At 42.3% G+C, this 20,422-nt stretch overlaps 1 protein-coding gene across 1 annotated transcript; it reads right to left on the reverse strand.

The window, feature by feature from the left end:
* Nucleotides 1-1,876: 1,876 nt before the first annotated feature.
* Nucleotides 1,877-20,173, reverse strand: SLC10A2 (solute carrier family 10 member 2). The gene is made up of 6 exons (XM_042904629.1): nt 19,763-20,173; nt 12,389-12,507; nt 8,234-8,322; nt 7,137-7,312; nt 4,955-5,112; nt 1,877-2,004 (listed from the first exon to the last, which is right to left on the reverse strand). The coding sequence occupies exons 1-6, from the start codon at nt 20,137-20,139 to the stop codon at nt 1,877-1,879; spliced, it is 1,047 nt and encodes a 348-aa protein (XP_042760563.1). The 5' UTR covers nt 20,140-20,173.
* Nucleotides 20,174-20,422: the final 249 nt, after the last annotated feature.

The raw sequence follows: 20,422 nt of genomic DNA on the forward strand, positions 1-20,422 counted from the left end.
ATAGAGAGCTGTCATTTTACAAAGCTCAGCTATTTTTCTTCCCTCTAGCACAACTCACACAATACCACACCATGTAAGAAAGCCAAGTTTTGTCTCACATATTTGGATCTGCAGGGAGGAAAATCCTGCCTGCTGCAGCTGCTGGCTTCCGGACCCTTGTCTGGCCATGCTGAAGTGCTGATATGAATTCACAGTGGCCTTAACACACCTGCCTGTTTTCTGTTTGATGAGGAAAGCGTAGGAGGCACTGAACAGACAGACTCAAAGTTTTCCTTCTGCGCCATCAGAAGCATATTCTTTGACACTCCTTGATAGAAAATCTATACCACCTCTCCCCTACTGGCCTCTAATAAAAAGCTGTAGTCCCTTTTAATAAATCTAATGATGAAAAAAAATATAGGAACTTTATCCAGTCGTAAATGTGAACCTCATCTAAAAAGGCATACATATTACGGTGTTCAAAGCAGACTCCCTCACCCCCTATTGGAAGCTAAGGGTTGACGTTCATGTTCTTGTGATGCTGAAGAACACCAGCGGGATCTGAACTTGCTTCACCCAAATGCCAAAGGCCGTTTGGAGCCAAAACATTTGAAAGGAAATCTATGAGGCAGGGAGAATTTCCAAATGGAAAATGGAACAAAACCACCATGAACTGAATTAAGAATGTGCCCCCATGTTGCCGCAGAATGAAGGAAAAGAAATTAAATCAGACCCAACACGCGGCCAGTTATTTCCCCCTTGACATTAAACCCCTGGTGACATTGACCAAATTCTCCCTGCTTCCTCTTGTGACACTTACTTACAGCATCCAGAGAACCCATCTGGCAGCGCCCTTCCTACTTCTGGGCCCTGGGCATGTCGTCTTCTTCCTCAAACATTCATGTTTCTTTTTATCGATACTCACTTGTGCACATCTAACTGACTCATGTCCTGCATTTCAAGTGGGTCTTTATTATTTGTGCTTTTCCTTGCGTTCGCCATGATCTCCCATTGAACTAAAATCACCGACTGGAGTAGTGGTGTTTTTTCCCAATGCTTCTGCAACCTGCCTGCTCCATAGCTGTCACGCTAGCCAACGTTGACCTGCCCCCTGCAGGCAGACCTTGAGGAAGCCCCTCTCCAGGGCTTGAAGAGCTCTTTGCCAAATTCAAGCCATTGGAAAGAATTGTTTTTCCTAAAAAAAAGAAATCTAGTGGCATTGTTGGACTCCTGAGGCAGAGCAACCAATGTATAACATCGCTGATGCATTATGGACTCCTAATTTGATGATTGATTTCTGTTTAGTAACTCTTTTCTCTTATTTTTGCCCTTGGACTGTCACTGGAGAAGGCTAATTTTTTTTTTTTTTAAATGCAGGAAGTCAGCTACTTGTCCATGTTACATGATAAAGTTATATAAATAAATAGGTTGCAACATTTTCAAAATAATAATTAACATGTCAGTGGAAGATGTTCATTTCAATCTTCTTACAATCATAAATACTGAAGAAAATCTTGATCACTTTATAATAATAATAATTCGTTGCATCTATCTTAAGATACATAAAGTCAGGTGCTCATCTCTGCGTTTTGAGATTCTGAGTAAGAATCCGGTTTAGGAATTATGAGGTTCTCAGTGTTACCAGTGTCAGGTATAGTCTGTGGTCTGAGGACATTTCTCGGGCATATTTCAAAGACAGTACATATATACATATAAATATTTGTCACATTAAGGATTTGGGCCACCAGTCACTTGGTACCAAAACCAATATATGGATTCAATTGGAATTTAAATTTTCACCTTAACCCTTTCCTGCCAAGTATCCCAACAAAAACAAACAGATACTGTTATCGCAGAACGTGTACTTTAGAATTCTTCTTTTTTGTCCACTTGGTGTCTACTTGTTATCTGGCTGAAATCCTCCGTTCACCTTTGAGAACAATGACCCAGAGACTGTTTCGATGTCTTTGCTCTCTGGAAATTCCATGTCGTTCTTTCCATGACATTTCTTGTATGCCACATAAGCTAGAAGGCAATACACAGGAGGTTAATCAAGGTTCGTATCAATTAGCTGCAAACTTTCTTTGGGCAGTGATCATAATCTATGGCTCAGATATCAGCTTGCACTTCCTGTAGGCTGAGGGCTGCTTAGAGAGAGCAGAAGCCATTCTTAGGTTGCACAGCCAGTCATGGTACTTCTGGAAGACCTGGAGCACAGCCATGGGGAGCACTTGCTCATATGGCTTCTGCAGGCATCAGCCCTGCGGTGGGTGCTCGTCAAGAATGACAGCAGGCACGTATTCTGTGCCCACCACCTCCTAGTTATTACAGTCCTCAGTAAATAGGGTCCATGCTACGGTGCAGGGTCCAACACCTAGGTCTAGTGCTCTGTGTGGGAGGACTTGTGCTGGAATCACACTCTGTCTCTCCCTGACTTGACTCCTTTCTTCCCCCGAAGCGGGAGACTTGGCTGAGCTGGGATCAGCCTTCCTGTCTTCTGGGAAGCTGCTGGTCTCTGGTGGCAGTGCATCTATCAGCATAGTTTTGAGGCCAGCTCACCTGGGCACACTGCCCCGCAAGGGGAGCAGAGCAGTGTATGTGTGTAGACAAGTGCTATGGGCCCATGTATGGGGCAGGGGAGAGGGGTGGTCTTCATAGGCCCCGTTGGTTTTCAAGCCATATTTTCTAATTAAGTTTTATTTGAATGAGTGCTATTTTGTTATCTAAATATATGATTTTTTTTTCTTCTCCTTCTCATTGGTTACAAAGTCAACAGAGCAAGAAAAAGTATTATATCATTGGAACTTCACACTTAAAATCGGTACATAATAATGTCTATCTCATAATGCAGTTGTGAACATTAAGTGAAATAAAATAGTAAGGTACCTAGTATGACCCTGGGAGAATAGTCAGTGCTCAGGAGTGCTTCAAAGGTCTTAGTATGTCAAGATCCAAGTCTCCTTGTTGGTCCCTGCACTTCTATAATACATTAATTTTGAAGGCACTGAGCTATTGAATCTATTGAATTGAGCTTTTGGTTAATTAAAATAGCCCAACAGTTTTATTACAAACTATTTTCAGCCAGGACCCCTTCAACACACGTACACCACTAATTCTATTTAACCAAATTATTTATACTCTTTCTTCTTTCTTCTTTCTTCTTCCCTTCCCTTCCCTTCCCTTCCCTTCCCTTCCCTTCCCTTCCCTTCCCTTCCCTTCCCTTCCTTCCTTCCTTCCTTCCTTCCTTCCTTCCTTCCTTCCTTCCTCTTTCCTTCTTTCTGTCCTTCCTTTCTTTCTCCTTCTCTTTCTCCCTCATTCCCTTCTTTCCTTACTTTCTTTGTTCCAAAAAATTCTTTCACCAAAATATGTTTCCAGGCATTGTATGTATCAACAAATACGGCTTCCTCGTCTTTATTCTTACTTGTAAAAATGTGGGAAAGTATAAGACCAATACCAGTATCTGCCTTCCCATCATTCCTTCCACTTATCTACTAATCCCCTTTGAGTTAGTTATTCAACTAGTAAATTCACTTAATTGTTCCATCAGCCAGTCTGCTTTCTCTGGATTTCTAGTAGACATCACTAGCTAATTATGTGGAAAAACCTCAAGGTACCCAAATTGGCTATATGTCTTTATCATACAAGACAACAGAGTAATTAGGCCATGGACTCCTGTCTCCTGTGTCAGTGATAAATCAGTGGAAAGTTTCAAATGGATCCAGGGAATCTTTTATACTAGAAGGAAAACTCTGCTTTGAGGATAACACCCAAGACAGTAATACAGAGAACGATTAGTACCCACAGGCAAGTTGAATATGAGAGCTTGAGAACTTGAGAGCCAAGTGAAAAATTAAACCAAACCCAAACAACACTGGACAGCCAGGCAGTCTATAACATAACATTCCCATTATTTCTGTCATTCACCTTCACTATATAACCTCCCTTAAATTGCTACGAAGCATAAAATATCAGTCTCGTTTTAAAGAGAAGATAAAATTTAAAAATAGAGGCTAGACATCATGAATCCTTGGAGAACAAAATGTAAGGAAAGCTTCACCTAGGTGAAGGCCAGCAGGTGGCAGGGGCCAAGGATCAGAAGTGTATGCGACAGCAGAGTAAAATTAAACATCAGATTAGGGGCACCTGGGTGGCTCAGTCAGTTGAGTGTCTGACTTCAGTTCAGGTCATGATCTCACAGTTTGTGTTTGAGCCCCACATCAGTCTTTGTGCTGTCAGCACAGATCCCACTTCAGATCCTCTGTCCCCTCTCAATCTGTCCCTCCCCAGCTCGTTCTCTGTCTGTATATCTCTCTCTCAAAATAAATAAATAAACAAACAAATAAATAAATAAACTTCTAAAAAATCAGATTAGCTATCCCTAGTCCCTAAAATAAAGAACAAGTTTGCCTTAACTCTTCTAATTATATGGATGTTACATAATACATGTACACGTGCACATGCTCATGTATCTGTCTTCTAATATAACTTAGCCTGATAAATATCTCTTGAATACCACTTTTGTGAAAAATATCCTATATTTACAAAGCATATGAAGATGATGATTTGGAAAAAACAGCCAGTTTGGGGTTCTTAGAAGCATATAGAAAGACACACAATAAAATGGTCCTAACAGGTTAATATGCCTCCCTAATTACTGGAGAAAGAGAAAAGTTCGTGGAGATGAATGAACCTCTCTTACTTTTCACTTAACAATAATCTTTACGAAAATCTGATAAAATTGCCACCTTTTCATTAGCTGTTGGGAATTCGTGGTAACAGTAGAGATGACTTTTCCCACCCCTTTATTTCTCCACCCACGAAAAGGAACTTAATTTAACTTCTAAGATTCACCGCCAAAAAAAAAAAAGAAAGAAAGAAAAAGAAAAAGGTGATCGAACACAATGCCACATTATCCACTGGAGGGTCTCTCAAAGGGGAGTATCACCGGGGCCATGTGATCAGCATTATTCCTTACTGCCTAGGAAGATTCCCGCAAAGGCGAGCTGGAAAATGCTGTAGATGAGCGGGAAAGTGAACACGACGTTGAGCTCCTCCTGGGTGAAGGAGAGCTGCACGATAGTGGAGCACAGCTGAGTGTTCTGCATCCCCGTTTCCAAAGCAACTGTTCGGCACCTGCAAGACGCGTTGAGAGGATTTATGCTCTTACGGTCATTATTTTGTGCTTTGTTATTGCATGGCACTGAAAGCAGATACAATGAGAACAAGTGCTTATATGTGTATGTGTATGTAGCTCGCTATCTGCTTTTAAGGTATATATTTATTCAACATATTCTTTTACTTATACTACATGGATAGATAATTTCTTAATATATATGATTATATACAGTATGCACAAATATTCTCTCTCTATATACATAGATACAATCTTGGCTTAGTCACCTTTTATGATTGTTATGATCATGAGAAAAGTGATATAAAACATCACAAAAGTTAAAAAAGCATATGCAAACAAAAACCGCTGTTGCTGTTTTCTCCTTTTCACATTAAAGAAAATTTAGAGTTTTTGACATCATTTTGTCCAGAGAAACACAGAACACTGACTAGCTTATTTTGCCCATTGAGCAGTGGAATATATCTATATGTGTATGTGTGTATGATATATATATATATATATATATATATATATATATAATATGTATGTACACATCATATATATGTATATATGTGTATATGTATGTACATAACCTTATATATAAAGATAATATTTATTTATATTATGTTATATAATAATATTTATTAACAAATAATATATTTATTCAGTACAAATAAAATTACATGTTGAATAAATATATACATTTATCTTTTATTTATTTTTTAGGTGAACATATTTTTTAATTTAAATTTTAGTTAGTTAACGTACAGTGTAATATTGCTTAATATATATTCACTTAAAGCAGATATATATGTAAATAAAAACATACATATGAAAAGAGCAGGATCATTTATATTAGTGTTCCATGAATTCAAAGGGGGTTCCTTTCATTCTTTCCAATTATGCCCTTGGTACCAGTGCAGAGCACAGAGCAGGGGCTGAGAAGACACTCAAGATAGAGTATTTGTTATAGTTTCTTCATTGTTAAATTGGCTTTGTTTTTCTGATGAAAGCTGGATAAAAGTCTGCCAGGAAGGTGGTACTGCTCTGTTCTCCAGATGAGAAAAGTCAGAGGAAGAGTGAGTGCCTGCCCTGGGGTTCCCAAGGTCAGTTGGCGGTGGGTCAGAGTGCAAGCCCAGATCAGCCTGACGACGTGTAACACCCCCCACTGCCCAGCCCTGCTCGTCTCTTTCTCAATGTCTGGCATGCTGCAGCTGCGACACCTGCTTTTCTTTCTGCCTATTGGCTCAGATGGTCTGGCAGGGGAGGAAAAGTTTTTACTTGGTGCTAGACTCGTCCATGCTAAACCCAGCTCTGATGTTTGCACCTTGGGGTGATGAGCTCCTCCTGTTGCTGGATGGAGGGCCCCTTGTCACCAGGCCACCCTAAGTGCTTTTGTTGAAGTTATTCTTTCTGGAGAATAAGGACGTGAAACAATGGAAGGACTCAGTCTGCATTGTGTGGGGAATGGTCCCCAAGAATCTGAGCAAAAGAGTCGGTCAGTATTTTATTTCTGGGGGACCTGAGTCTATTTAGAATGATTGGGTGAATGTTATTACAGGTGAAAGATTTTGAAATTCTTATCAGTATTTATAGCTGTTATGGTTGAATTGTGTCTTCCCAAATGCATATGCTGCAGTCTTGACCCCCAGGACCTCAGAATGTGACCTGAGTTGGAAATTGAGTCACTGCAGATATACTTGGTTAAGATAACATGATTAGGGTGAGCCCTAATCCAATATGACTGGTGTCCTTATAGGAAGGGGAAGTTTGGGCACAGAGGCACTTCTAGAAGAAAGACAGTGTGAAGACAGCCATCTTCAAGCCAAGGAGAGAGGCCTGGGACAGATTCCCCCTCACATCCCTCCAAAGGAAGCATCTTGCTGACACGTTGCTTCTTGGACTTTTAACCTCAAAACCGTAAGACCTTAAATTTCTGTTTAAGCCACTCTGGCTGGGGTACTTCTCTATAGCAGCCCTAGCAAATGAATACAACAGCCATTACAGAAGCAGATTCCCAGTCTGATTGATCAAAACACCATACCTGTGCCAGGACTGACCGGCTATTCTAGCCAGTAAAAACCCTAGGGAGTAACCAGCCAAAGGAAATAACATCCCTATGATCCACAGTTTGGGAGCGATGATCCAGGCGCTCTGGTATAGAATTCCTCCAACGACAGCTATGAGCACGATAAGGATTGCACCTGTGATGGACCCGATCTGGAAGGAAGACACAAGCAGACCTGACAGCTGTGATCGAGAACAAAACCCATTCAGGAAGAACTGGAAGACCTGGCTTCCGGATTGAAATCTTCCTGCTCTCCTTCCTTTGGTAAGTCTTACAACGTCTCTTAGTCTTGCTTTCCTCATGTGTACTTGAGGATAAAGTCTTGCCCAAGACGCCTTTTGTGATGATGATAATGAGAAAAGGGATATAAAACTCTACAAGAGTTAAAAAATCATATATAAACAAAAGCCACTGTTGTTACTGTTTTCTTATTTTCACAGCAAGAAAATTTGGAGATTATAACTTTTTTTTTTTGTCCAGAAAAATAAAGAACACCAACTAGCTTATTTTGTCTTCCAATCAGTAGGATATATATATGTCTCCATCTATATCTATCTTTATCTGCATTTATTTCTGTATTTATATCATCTGTGTCTATATCTATACCACTTTATCCATATCCATACCAACTAGCTAGAATATAGTTCCTGATGGGGAATGAATGGTTACTAATGAGTGGTTACTAATTACTAATGGGTACTAATATCTACCAATTGCCAGATGCTGAACTGGCCATATGGATTCAGAGATAAGAAGCATCTCATCTATTTTTGAGAACAGCTGTCTAGATACATTTTATAGTACAAACCCACAGAACAGAGATCAGAGCAAGGTGCCCTGGGAGTAGAGGGTAGAGTAAAAGCAGGAAGTGGCATTTGAGTTGGATAGAATCCTGCCCTGTAGGTGGGACCAGGAAGGGCACTCTGGAAGAGCGCACTGCAATGTCTAACAACTTGAAGTCTCGCTAGATGGAGGTTTATGATATACTGAAAAAAACGGTTTTGTCGCTGGAAAGATCAATTATTGAAACTCACACTGTGGAGCATTTGCAACCTATGGCATGGGGCACTTACCTTAAGAATGATCTTGGCTTTGTGGGGCCATTTGTGGTTAACAAATATTCCAATGGAAACAGGAACAACAAGAGCGACCAAAGACGTACCTGAAAATGACAGGAGAGCAGTTTGATCAACAAAATATGTAGCTCAGGAAAAAGGAAGACAAAACAGTAAGCAGCCTGCAAAAGGCTTAGGTAGTATATCAGTCCCCCTTCTTGAATCCACAAAACAGACTCAAGCAAAACAGTAATAAAACTCTCCTTGATCCACCCCGGCAGAAGATTTAATCTTCCTGGTGAAGCATTGCTAACATGGATGGTACAAATCCCTCTTAGGGTTCTTTACACTGCCAATCTTTCACTTTCAGTTTGTCAAAATCTTGGCTTCTTTGGTCTCTGGATCTTGGTATCCTGGGAAAAATACCTTTCTAAACTTTGTGTGTGTCTTTATGTTCTTGGGGTGTACATGGGTATTTTATGTCTGCCTGTTACATCACGGCAGTGGAAACCAAACAAAAAGTTCAGAATTCTCCAGGCATTCTGTGGGCTGATGACTTCTGGTTAAGACTGAGTTCGGGTCTTCAAATCTACAGCAGAGAGGTGAGAGAGGAGGTTGAAAAAAGCATGCTTTAAATTTTCTGTGAGATAATATATTTGGCGACCTCTCAAGCAATTATAATTCTTTGCAGGAACGTGCTCACCCAGCCAAATAAAAGAGCCATGCTTCAATTTCTCTGTGTTAAATTTACTGCTGTTCCCATCGCATGATGGTTTGTTACCCCATGTTATTTAACTATTTTTTGTCCAATCACTGCTTTTACATAATTGTGTGCCAACAACCTCAACTTCTCATGGTCTGTTTCTTTGTCAAATATCCTTTTAAAGCAGGAGGGGAAAGTGCAATCGAATCATGAAGTTTCGAGGGTGGTTGTTGCTCTGCATTGGAGGAGATTCTATGAGGACCGGAAAATGGATTCTAGATCCCAGGGCTGCAAACATGAATTTAAAATGAACACAACAGTGATGAAAACATAATTTCTTTGCAGCCTTCTGGTCCTCCTTGCAGTATAAAGGTCAGCAGTTACTTTGTCCCAGAAATTACTCAAAGGGATTAAGTAATGGCTGGGAAAACCTAAAACAGGAAAAAAAAAAGATGGTAGGAGAAAATGGTGGAACACAGGATATGGACAAGAGAGGTTGATGGTCATACTGGTAAGAGCTTCCAGAAAAACCTCCTTTGGGTATCCTTACATCCTGCTGCTTTGGGAGGAGACTTCTTCCCTGGGGTGTCCAGACTATTCCCTAAATTGTGGCAAGTTTGTAGGCCTCCAGTTGAAACCGTCTTGATCCGAATTGATTGTATTCTGGTAGCTTACATCCAGGTGCAGATACTGTGCTTGGGATGCCAGTGTGGTTAGGCTATAGTATATTTTTAATGTGTCCCTTCTGTGAAAGGGGCTCCCTTCCCCTGCTGCCTCACCAGGCTGGGGCCCCTCCTGCTGAGAGTCTTTACCTCTCTGGGGAGGCCCAAGGCTACAGGATGAATGTACGGACCACCTGCCCAAATTGTGTTTCCTCTGCCAACCGGGTGAGGCCAGAGACAGTTTTTCTGGGACCAGAAGTTGGCCATTAAAGACACTCTTTGCCCTTCCTCAAATTCAGTGTGTGGTTCCCACCCAGAAAGGTGGGTTGGTGTGATTCTTGACTCCCCGTGGGGTAAAGTTTCTCTCTCCTTCTCCCCCTTCCTCGTGTGCCCGTATAGCACGTGTCTAACGCCCGTCCAGTTCGATGGGAAAGCAGTTGGGCCACTGGAACTGTAATGTGGCCTTTTTGTTTTGAGTTCCCAGAGCAGGTCTGGGAGGAAAGAAAGATGGATAAAAGCAAGAGGAGGACAGTCATGGACTGGAGCCAGAGGGACTGGGGTCCGAACCTGACCAACTGTGGGAAGGCTGCAAACTGTACAGCCTCTCTGTGCCCTGGTGTCCCCCTTTGTGAAGCGGGTAGAATTATAAGTAGCTCACGCAGCTGCCGTGGGAATTAGGTGATGAAGCAGGTATACGGTTCTTAGCGTTGGGCACTTTTAAACAGACAGCAGAGGGGAGCAGGGACAGCACCCCACAGCCGCTGGTCTCCGTGTTCTCAGTGGCACAGGCTGGGGAGACGCCCTCTTCCACCCCAACACCCTATGGGAAGGGCTCAGCTATGGTGCTGCACCTGCACAGTGGGGTGGGCATTGTGTGGAACTCGGGCTGGGCAGCGCTGACCACAGAGAGAATGTGAAGACCAGGGGGCATTTCCAGCTCAGCGCTCATTTGGGGCAAATTAAACCTTTACCCTGGGCCTTAGTTTCCTTGTCTAAAAAGTAACGAGCACAACTTGTGAAGTGATTGGGTTGTTGTCTTAATGGACTAGAAAAACCAATAGCAAGAAGGTTAGGTTGGAAAACAGGCCTGGGTAAAATGGTGAATAAGCAGAGTCAGTATCTTTGTTTTTGCTAACTCATTTAACAGTTTTAAAAATCTTGCCCTTTTCTCTTTTATTTTTGCCCTGACCTCTTTCCTGATGACCGTTACCTCCACGGAGGTGCTAATTACTCTGTCTCATTTTCTGTTCCTTTCAAAATTTATTCACATTAAAGGAAGTGCTGGGCACCTGGGTGGCTCAGTCGTTTAAGTATCCAACTCTTGATTTCAGCTCAGCTCATGATCTCTGGGGTTTGTGAGATTGAACCCCTTGTTACACTGTTCACTTGTGTTGTGAGGCCTGCTTTGGATTCTCTCTCCCTCTCTCTGCCCTCCTCTGCTTGCTGCTCTCTCTCTGTCTCAAAATAAATAAATAAACAAACAAATATTTTTTTTTTAAAAAGGACGTGTTATAAGTCATTCACACTACAGTTAGAATTATTCAATATAGCCATGAAGTATTTTCCAGAAGGGAATGAATATCACGAAGAGAATTTTCTTTTAATGTTTATTTTAGAAACAGAGTGAGAGACAGAGTGCAAGAGGGGGAGGGGGCAGACAGAGGGTGACACAGAATCCGAAGCAGGCTCTAGACTGAGCTGACAGCACAGAGCCTGACTTGGGGCTTGAACTCATGAACCACGAGATCATGACCTGAGCTGGTCAGACACTTAACCGACTGAGCCACTCAGGCGCCCCTCGACGAGAATATTTTGAAGCTTAAATTATTTTGTTAAACAATAAGTAATAATAGAATTAAAAGTCCTCACTCAAGAGACAGGTTCTTTGAGAGGCCTGCAATGCAGGAAGTCTACATTGTTTAACCTGAAGGAAGGTGCTTTCCAAGGGAGCAGACTGAGAGTTAAGGAGCATGAGGCATAGCAGGGGATTCTGTGGAGTCACCCTACAACCTATTTGCAAGAGAACTATCTCACCTATATCTCATCTTTTATGACTACAACTGTGTGGGAAATGCCTGGTTTGAGAAGGCCAGGAGCTGTCTTGTCTTACCCTTGACCCCGTGTTACACAAACGACTTAATTTCTCACCATTATCTGTTGAACCGGAAACTGGAAAAAAAAAGCCCCTTTGGGGTGGGGGTGAACATCTTGGAGCAAAATGAGTGGAAACAGAGTCATGACTGGTAGATTTGACTCCTGGGGCATCACGTACAGACTGTACCAGGCAACGAACTTCTGAGTCAAGATGTGGCTCACAGTCGAATGTTACCTATATTGCGTTTCGTTGGGTAGTTTCCCAGCACCACACCCACGATTGCTCACTAGGTGTCCTAATTTTAAATCATTAGTGGAATGTGTGTATAAATATTTATGTTATATTTCTTCTATCTGCGTGTCTGGGAGCAAACTCATGTTCCTGTGAACTATGGTACTGAGCGTTACGGGAAGGACATAGCCTCTTGCACATCAGCAATTTTGGCTTCCTCAGGTCCAGACGGCCGTGCCTTGAGTCAGCCCTCCCTCTGGTACCTGAAGTGGAGGAAAACCAGGTTCTCCCTTGGGGTCAAAGTTTGGGGTTTGGATTCTGCCAACCCTCATTCAGTCGCAGGCATGACCTGTAACGAAATCCTGATTGGGTAAAGACGGCCACTGGTTCGAGAGGTAGACACTAGCTGGGTCTGGGCCTGGCCCGAGGTTAACAGAGAACAGGAGGGTAATATTCAGAAAGCTTGCAGAGGAATGACTTACCTATGTTATCAAAGGGAATTATGATGGTCCCAGAGTCGACCCACATTTTGGTATAGATAAAGAGGCACAGCGGCATCATTCCCAGGGCAAGCAGCGTGGAGCATGTGGTCATACTGATGCTGGAAGGAAATGGGCAGGTTGATACGTCCGCCTGGGTTTTCTAGGGGGAGACTTAGTTTCATCTTGCAATTCGTGATTAGGAAATCCTGCGGAAGACTCAACCAGCAGCATCCTCTAGGCTGATGGACGGATGTGTGCATGCGCCCATCTTTGTACAGGTCCCAGCTTTGGGGAAAATGCGGAGATCTGGATTTGTTGTTTTTCTACTCTGTCTTGGGCCATTCCTCCCTCTCCACTGGTTCTCGAGGATCAGAGCAGACAGTTAATGACTGTTTAAATTCATTATTAGAAGAGGTACAGGGTTCTTGGACACACCACGCTTTGGACCTCCAATCAGAGAAAAGCAAACACATCTATACCAGCCGAAACTTTAGGGGCTTTGCTGTGTCTGTCCGTGTTGAGATGGGATGGGACTCCCTGGTCCCTCGGAGGAGAGCACATGTCCAAGGGAGGGAGCCTCAGTGTCTTTTTTAAGGCAGACAGATTACTGCCCTAATGCCTGTAGCTTAAAAAGAAAGAGGAAGCTGACTTGAAGAACTAAAGAAAATATGCAAGTGGGGGTGGAGGGATGGTGGGCCTGGATTCTATTTCCGCTGAGAAATTTACCCAGTGTGTGTTCAGAAGGACCAGGGTTTGATACTATTACTCCTGAGAGCATCTGTGTTTTAGTGAGCGGACTGGCTGGGTGAGCAGATTTTGGCTTTGGACCTGGAGGAGTTTACATGGAATGGTGCTATCTTCTGCAATGTGACAATGGATGGAAGACAGGTGTTTGGGTGGCGGGTCTTCCTGGTTCCCCTCAAGGGGCCATGTGCACAGAGGCACATTCTCTTCCTGGGGAACCGAGCTGTTAAATGTCTGAGCTAGACACTAAAGCCAGACACTGCCGGGGTTGGAAGCAGGCGTAGCCACTTACTGCATAAGTACTATGTTCTTTGGGTAATTTGCTTGACTTTTCTTGGCCAGCTTCCTTATCTGTGAAATGAAGATTATAACTATTGCCACCTCATAGGCCGTGAGGACTAATGACCCAGTGAGTCCAGTACTTAGAATAATGCAAGACTCTCATTAAAAGTCAACTACTGTATTAGCTCTCCAGCCATAGTGTGTGTGTGTGTGTGTGTGTGTGTGTGTGTGTGTGTGCGCGCGCGCGCGCGCACATGTGTCGTGTTCCAACAAAATACAGGATCCAGAAACGAGACATTTTTCTGAAAGACCTTTCTCCAAAAGCTGTAGCATTGAGACTATCAGAGTAGTAATTTCTTAAAGGTATTATATGTGGACTTGAAGGAAAATGCAGAATTATTTACATCACCTGTGACCCTGCCTTCTGCTGTGCTCCACAAACACCAAAACCACACTACATAGTGCTAAGGAAAACAGCTGGGGGTGAGGAATTTCATTTTAATGCATCCAACTAAGCACAGTCTTGGAAAAAAATAAATGGTGGTGGCAACGCTTAACAGGGGCTTAACTTGGCTAATAACCATTTTTTTTTTTAAAACTGGGAATGACCTCACTTAAAATGTGTTTAAAGAATTTAGGATAAAAGTATTTGTCTTCATGGAGCTAAAATAGTATAACACCAACAAGTGCTGGAGATGTGTGTAAAACATTTCTAAGAAGTTCCATCTGTTATGGGACAGATTAACTTAATTTAGATACAAAAAAAGGATGCTAAGGCAGCATCCTAAACCAGAATAATAATTTTCAGAAATGGTCTTGCTTATAATTAAAATATTGGAGTTTGTAAACTCTCTCCCTTCCTTTGACATTCTCCCTTTTATCTTTTATTTCAAAAATAAATTAGAATGGATTTAAAATTATCATCATGGGGTGCCAGGGTGGCTCAGTGGGTTGAGCAGTTTACTTAGGCTCAGGTCATGATCTCATAGCCTGTGAGTTCGAGCCCCGCGTCGGGCTCTGTGCTGACAGCTCAGAGCCTGGAACCTGCTTCAGATTCTGTGTCTCCCTCTCTCTGCTCCTCCTCTGCTCGCACTCTGTCTCTCTCTCTCTCAAAAATAAATAATAAAAACATTAAAAAAATTAAATTTATCACCATAATAAAATCATTTTATTCCAGTATGTCCAATGTGCTTTCCAGAGTAGAGGGGATGGGAGGGGTGCACGGAGGGGGCAGTGTTTTCTACCTAGATGATATAGTAAAGAGAAGGGTAAGGATTTTTTATTTTAAACTCTGAGAACAACTGTTTTTCTCTTTGTTTTTTCTTTCAAATTTCCTTGGGAAAGCTTCAATTTTAAATTATTGTTAAGACAGTTTATGAAATTGTGTTATGGTTTTGAGTTTGGCAAGAGTAGTTTCTTGAGGCCCTGAGGTAGGACATGGCAGCAGCTGGAGAAGGGAATGGTCTAGCTTTAGTGGGCCACCTTGACCATGAGGAACTGCAGAGGGGCAAGAGAACAGGTGGCCGGAAGTTGATGCCATTTGAACTAACATGAGAACAATATCAAACCGCTCAAAATGAGATGAAAAACAATTCACAGGTAATAATTTTAGGGAGCAGTGTAGGGGAATAGATCAGCAAAAGAAAAAAAAATCCTTTTATGAATAAAATCTGAAGTTTTATGAGAAGCATAGATGTCAACAATAGAAATACTACCATGAGTTTATGCTGGAATGAGGAAAAAGGTAACAAAAGAAAAAAATCTCTTGTCTTTAATTTTTGGCTTTAGCTCTATTAGCCACCAGGGAAATTTGTTTTCCTTTCTTTTCTTTTCTTTTGAGATAAAGACAATAAATGAGAATTCACTAAATGTTGAGGAATTGGGTGAAGTCACTGATGAGGAAAGTAAAAACTGTTACCATATTAGAAGTAAAACACCAAATTTGACAGATCAAATGAAGTGTATGTAGGTGGTGCTAGAAAGTGGGGACATGGTAAGTGATAGAAAAAATGTTGAACAAAGATTAAGAGTCTGGATAAGGATACCTGGCTAGGTCTGGATTCAAATCTGTCTCTGATATGTACTGCCTCTGTGACTGGGGTTAAGGTTATGAGCCTTAATTTTATCATCTGTCAAGTGCAGAAAATAATAGTACTGACCTCAAGAGGATTATCTCGAGGGTTAAATACACCAATGTATGTGGAATCCTTGTACTGTGTGTGGCTCATAATGGTGAGCTAATAAATACTAGCTAGTAAAATAAAAATAAATGCTACATAAGAGAAACAAAGCTTGGTGACTTTGAGGGGAAAAAGAGAAAAAGTCAAATACTATTGGGTTAGTTCTCAGAGTAGAGAGAAACTGGACATTTATGTGATTTAAATGGGAGAGGTTGCTTCAAATTTGTGATAAGCCAGAGGGTAGAGGATCTTGAACAACTAAAATAACAATAAACAATGAACAATGAACTGACCTGGAAGATGAAAAATGTAGCAATCTTAGACAGAGAACAAAGGATGTGGAAGGAAAATCTAGAAACAATTAACACTGGAAAATAGAATAAGGGAGTGTAGCTAGTAGATGGCAACTCCAGATGGAGTTGGGGAGAATGGGGGGAGTGGAAAATCTAGAAACGATTAACACTGGAAAATAGTATAAGGGAGTGTAGCTAGTAGATGGCAACTCCAGATGGAGTTGGGGGGAGTGGAGGAAAGGTACATAAGCAGGGATCGCTCCAAGAAGTCAAAGAAAGGAAAACGACAAGGAAAAGTCCTTGCATGGTGTGGCTGAAAGGAGATTCGAAAATGGGGGATCTCTGGGAATAGAGCCTCAAAGGAGGCAGGTGTCTTTGTGTCCTCTGGACTACGGGTCCTGCCACCGGCAGATTCGCCTGAAAATGTCACCTTCATTTCTCCCAGAAACATTTTGTGTATAGAATGCCCACAGCACAGCTAGAACAGGTGAAAATACCTGTACGCTACTCACATTCCTGCAACACTTTTCTAGGCTGGAGCAGTCTGAGAAGGAGCTCAAATATCACTTGCTGTATTTCAATGAGCAAGGTCTATAATTTCGTTAAGGATAACTGTCTGTTAAGTTTGTTGTTGTTGTTGTTGTTGTCTATTTTTTTTCACTGGAGATTGCAAAATGCAATGGCTTGCCAGGTTCAGAAGAAATGGTGGCAGGGGAATAGGGGGATGAGAGGGAGAGGGGGAGACAACAGTGTTAGGGGGACAATGGGGTGAAGGGGAGAGGGAGAGGGGGCTGGGTGGGCTGGGGGGGGGGTTGATTTGGTTTCTTCTCCCAGAAAGCACACCCAGGAAAGTCACTGTAGATGGAGTTGTTTTGCTTTCATGGTGTGGTATTTGTTCTAGCAACTGGTAAGCAATGCAGATACCTGTTGTGAAACAATCATATCTTGGCTGCGATTGCTACGGTTCCAGTGGAAATGGAGAACGTAAAGTTCTTAATTTTTTTTTAAGTTTGTTTGTTTGTTTATTTATTTAGAGGCAGAGAGAGAGCATGCACAAGTGGAGAAGGGGTAGAGAGAGAGGGAGTAAGAGAGAATTCCAAGCAGACTCTGCACTGTCAGCGTGGAGCCCCACATGTGGCTTGAACTCACAAAACTGCGAGATCAGGACCTGAGCCCAAGTCGGATGCTTAACCGACTGAGCCACCCAGGCACGCCGAAGGTAAAGTTCTTAAAGCACAGAACTGACTCCAGAAGAATAGAAAATGTTGGAAAACTGGTTCCCAAAAGCTGAGGTGATACTCTCTTAACTTTAAAGGAATATTTGACCAGTTCTTCCTTTAACATATGCAATGCATAATGTCATCATCGTACTGAGCAACATAATTTAACTGCTTTCAATGATTATGGGCCATTGTGATAAACACTATTATTTGCTCTGCTAAAATACAGCAATGTCTTCTGGGCATTTGTGTTTAGAGAGCTGTTTGTCCCTAGATTAAGGGACGCAGCGGCTGCTGTGACTTTGTGAGTTGCCTTCTTCGTTTTGTGGGCATTTTTGGTCCTCTCTCTTGAGGTCAGGCTTTTGGGGCCACTTGATGCTGTGGGACACAGAACCACCCCACTAGCACCTTGCTCCCCACCCCACTTCTTTTTTTTTTTTTTAATGTTTATTTATTTTTTGAGAGAGAGAGAGAGAGAGACAGAATATGAGCAGGGGAGGGGCAGAGAGAGAGGGAGACACAGAATCCGAAGCAGGCTCCAGGCTCCAAGCTGTCAGCATAGAGCCTGATGCCAGGCTCAAACTCACAAACGGTGAGATCATGACCTGAGCTGAAGTCGGACACCCAACCAACTGAGCCACCCAGGTGTCCCTACCTCCACCCCACTTATATCTCATCCTCTGTGCTGAGAAATAGCTCAACAGAGCTCTAGGATTAGGAGATTAAGAAGGTCCTGCGCAAGGAACATTTATGACATTAAGCAGGGTTGAATCTTTTCCTGGGTTTTGTTTGAGGTCTGGATAGGGGGCATGGCTAGCAAGGTGACTGCTGGACTGGAGAGCTGTTGGTGTTACTCACAAGACAAGGGGCATCCGTGGAGAACACACTTTCTAGAATGAAAACGAACAATTTCACTGCCATATGTCCCATTTAGGGATTATTCTGACTTGCTGAAGGATTCACATACACTGACTAAGCTGGCTGTTTTCCACCAAGGTTTCAAATTTTACTTTGGATCTTTCTCCTAAATATTTTATTTTTTTTTTACAGGAATTGTTATATGAGGTAGACAGGATTACATAATCATCTGTTTCAAGACAAATACGATTTCCTTGACACCACAGAAAAGTGTCAGTTGGAGCTTAGATTAGGTCCCTACAGTTTTTGCCCGCAGGAAGAAATCTGTTCCAACAGCCAAATAACCCAGCCTCGTGCATACTTTTCTGTTTTACAAACGGATTACACGTGGGGCATTCTCTTGAGGTAGAAGACTCTTCCATTTTATTGAAAAGTTACAAATACTCTGTAAAAGCTGTTTGGTGGAATTGAAAGTCCCATATTCAATTTGGGTCACTCCCCTTGGCTTAGTGGGTGAATTGTCACCTCTGTGTGCTTATGTCCAGATCAGCCCAAGTTGAGGTCTAGAAGGGCCTTATGGCTCTGTGGTGGTTCACAGATTAACTAAACCTGAACAGCGCTCACCATCCTTTGTTCTTTACAAGACTTCCTTAGGGGGAAAAATCTCTTGCAAGGAGAGATGGTATTTCCTTAAGTGAAAAGTATGTGAAGTGAAGCCATACAGGTTGTATGGCTTTTCTGAAGCTTCGGGGGGACCAACCCCAGCTGAGATGACACAGTGCTCAGTAGGCACTGTGTCAACGCGGAATACAGCTTTACATTTTCCAGTGGTTACATTTCTACGCCTTAAGCTACTCTCTTCTGAGCATAGTAGCTGGTGATTAACAGAGCCGACTGCCTACTGTATAGTATTTAATAAGCACGCGTTACATTACCACCTGGCTGCTTTGCAGAAATGCATACCTTTCCCAGGAAATGAGGAATTGTCAGGTAAGGAAAAAGACGTTTTTCTATTCAACGTAAGGCATTAAAATTCTCGGTCTCATCACGTTAATGCTTCGTCTTATTTCTATTAGTTTTTTTTTTTTTTTTTCCGGTGCTAGTTCAGACTGGCACAGGATGAATTGGGCAAACATTGCAATTTAGATTACTCTGTGGGAAGCAGAGAAGCCATTTTCTGTTTATTTTATAGTAAGGTAAGCATAATTTAAAAAAAGCTGCTGCAGGTTTTTTTTTTTTTCTCTTTTAATGCCAGTAGAAGCGAAGTGAATGTACAAATTCCTCCTGAGGCTTTATACCAAGAAAAAACTTGTTCAAAGAACTGACTGTATTTGGTGAGTTGACCAACTATTGATATTGTCTTAGAATAGATTCTAATGTGTAACGAGCAATTGGATCGCGTGATTCCACTCAGAGCTCCTCGTCACCACAAAGAAAGGTCGGTTTGTTTCTCGTTTTGTTTTTGCTGATACCAACAGGGCAAACTTTCTCAGGTGCACTCGTGGCTTGGACAAAACTTCTTTTTTGAAACACTTTGAGTCTTTCCCCAAAGATAAATGGCAACTATCCAGCTCCCTGTTCACTGAGTTGGATGAGAAACCACAAATATAAAGTATAACCCCCAAATTCCAATAGCTAAGCAGCTGTACAGGAAGTTGAGGGAATGCACTTATTGTCTTCTGTTTAGTTCCTCAGCTGTACCCTAGATCAGGCTGGTCAGATGGACATCATAGTGACGTGGGCTCGTGACAAGATTAATTCAATGTGATTACAGTAGGAGAGGCTTAGATAGCTTACCTCAAGTCCATGTCGCCATCGACCCAGTAGGCCAAGATATTGGAGGCGGTTCCTCCGGGACAACATCCCATGATGAGTACCACTACAGCTTGGACAGGAAGGATGTCAAAGGCCACTGACAGGATGAATCCCGTGAGGGGCATGATTCCAAACTGACAGAGGAAGCCAACGCATATGCCCCACGGCCGCTTTACGTGTCCTAGGAATTTCTTGATTTCCACATTGCATCCCATGGAGAACATCACCATGGCCAGGAGGATGGTCAAGACAGTGCTCAGGACCACGCTGAGGATGTTATTGAAATTGCTCTCAGTCAGCACACAGGACGACCCATTGCAAACTGTGGCACTGGCCGAACAGCCTGTTGAATTATTCATTGCTGGATTTGGTGCCCAAATGGTCACACGCGTCCACAGAAGTACCAATCTTCCACTCCTCACCAGACGAATAATGCCTCATCCAGCCGTGTCCAACTTTTAAACCCTTCTCAAACATGTGTCACTTGAGTCTCTTTCAAAAGCCACCTCAGAGAAGCAATAAAAAACAATAAATGCTAGTATGTCAGTTTCCAGAGGTAACATTACAACACAGCACAAATTATGAATCATAAAAGTCCTGCCAAATTGTTGGTCCGGCTAGAGAATTATAATTAATCATTTA

This window comes from Panthera leo, chromosome A1 (genome assembly GCF_018350215.1).
Source record: "Panthera leo isolate Ple1 chromosome A1, P.leo_Ple1_pat1.1, whole genome shotgun sequence".
Classification (NCBI taxonomy): Eukaryota; Metazoa; Chordata; class Mammalia; order Carnivora; family Felidae; genus Panthera; species Panthera leo.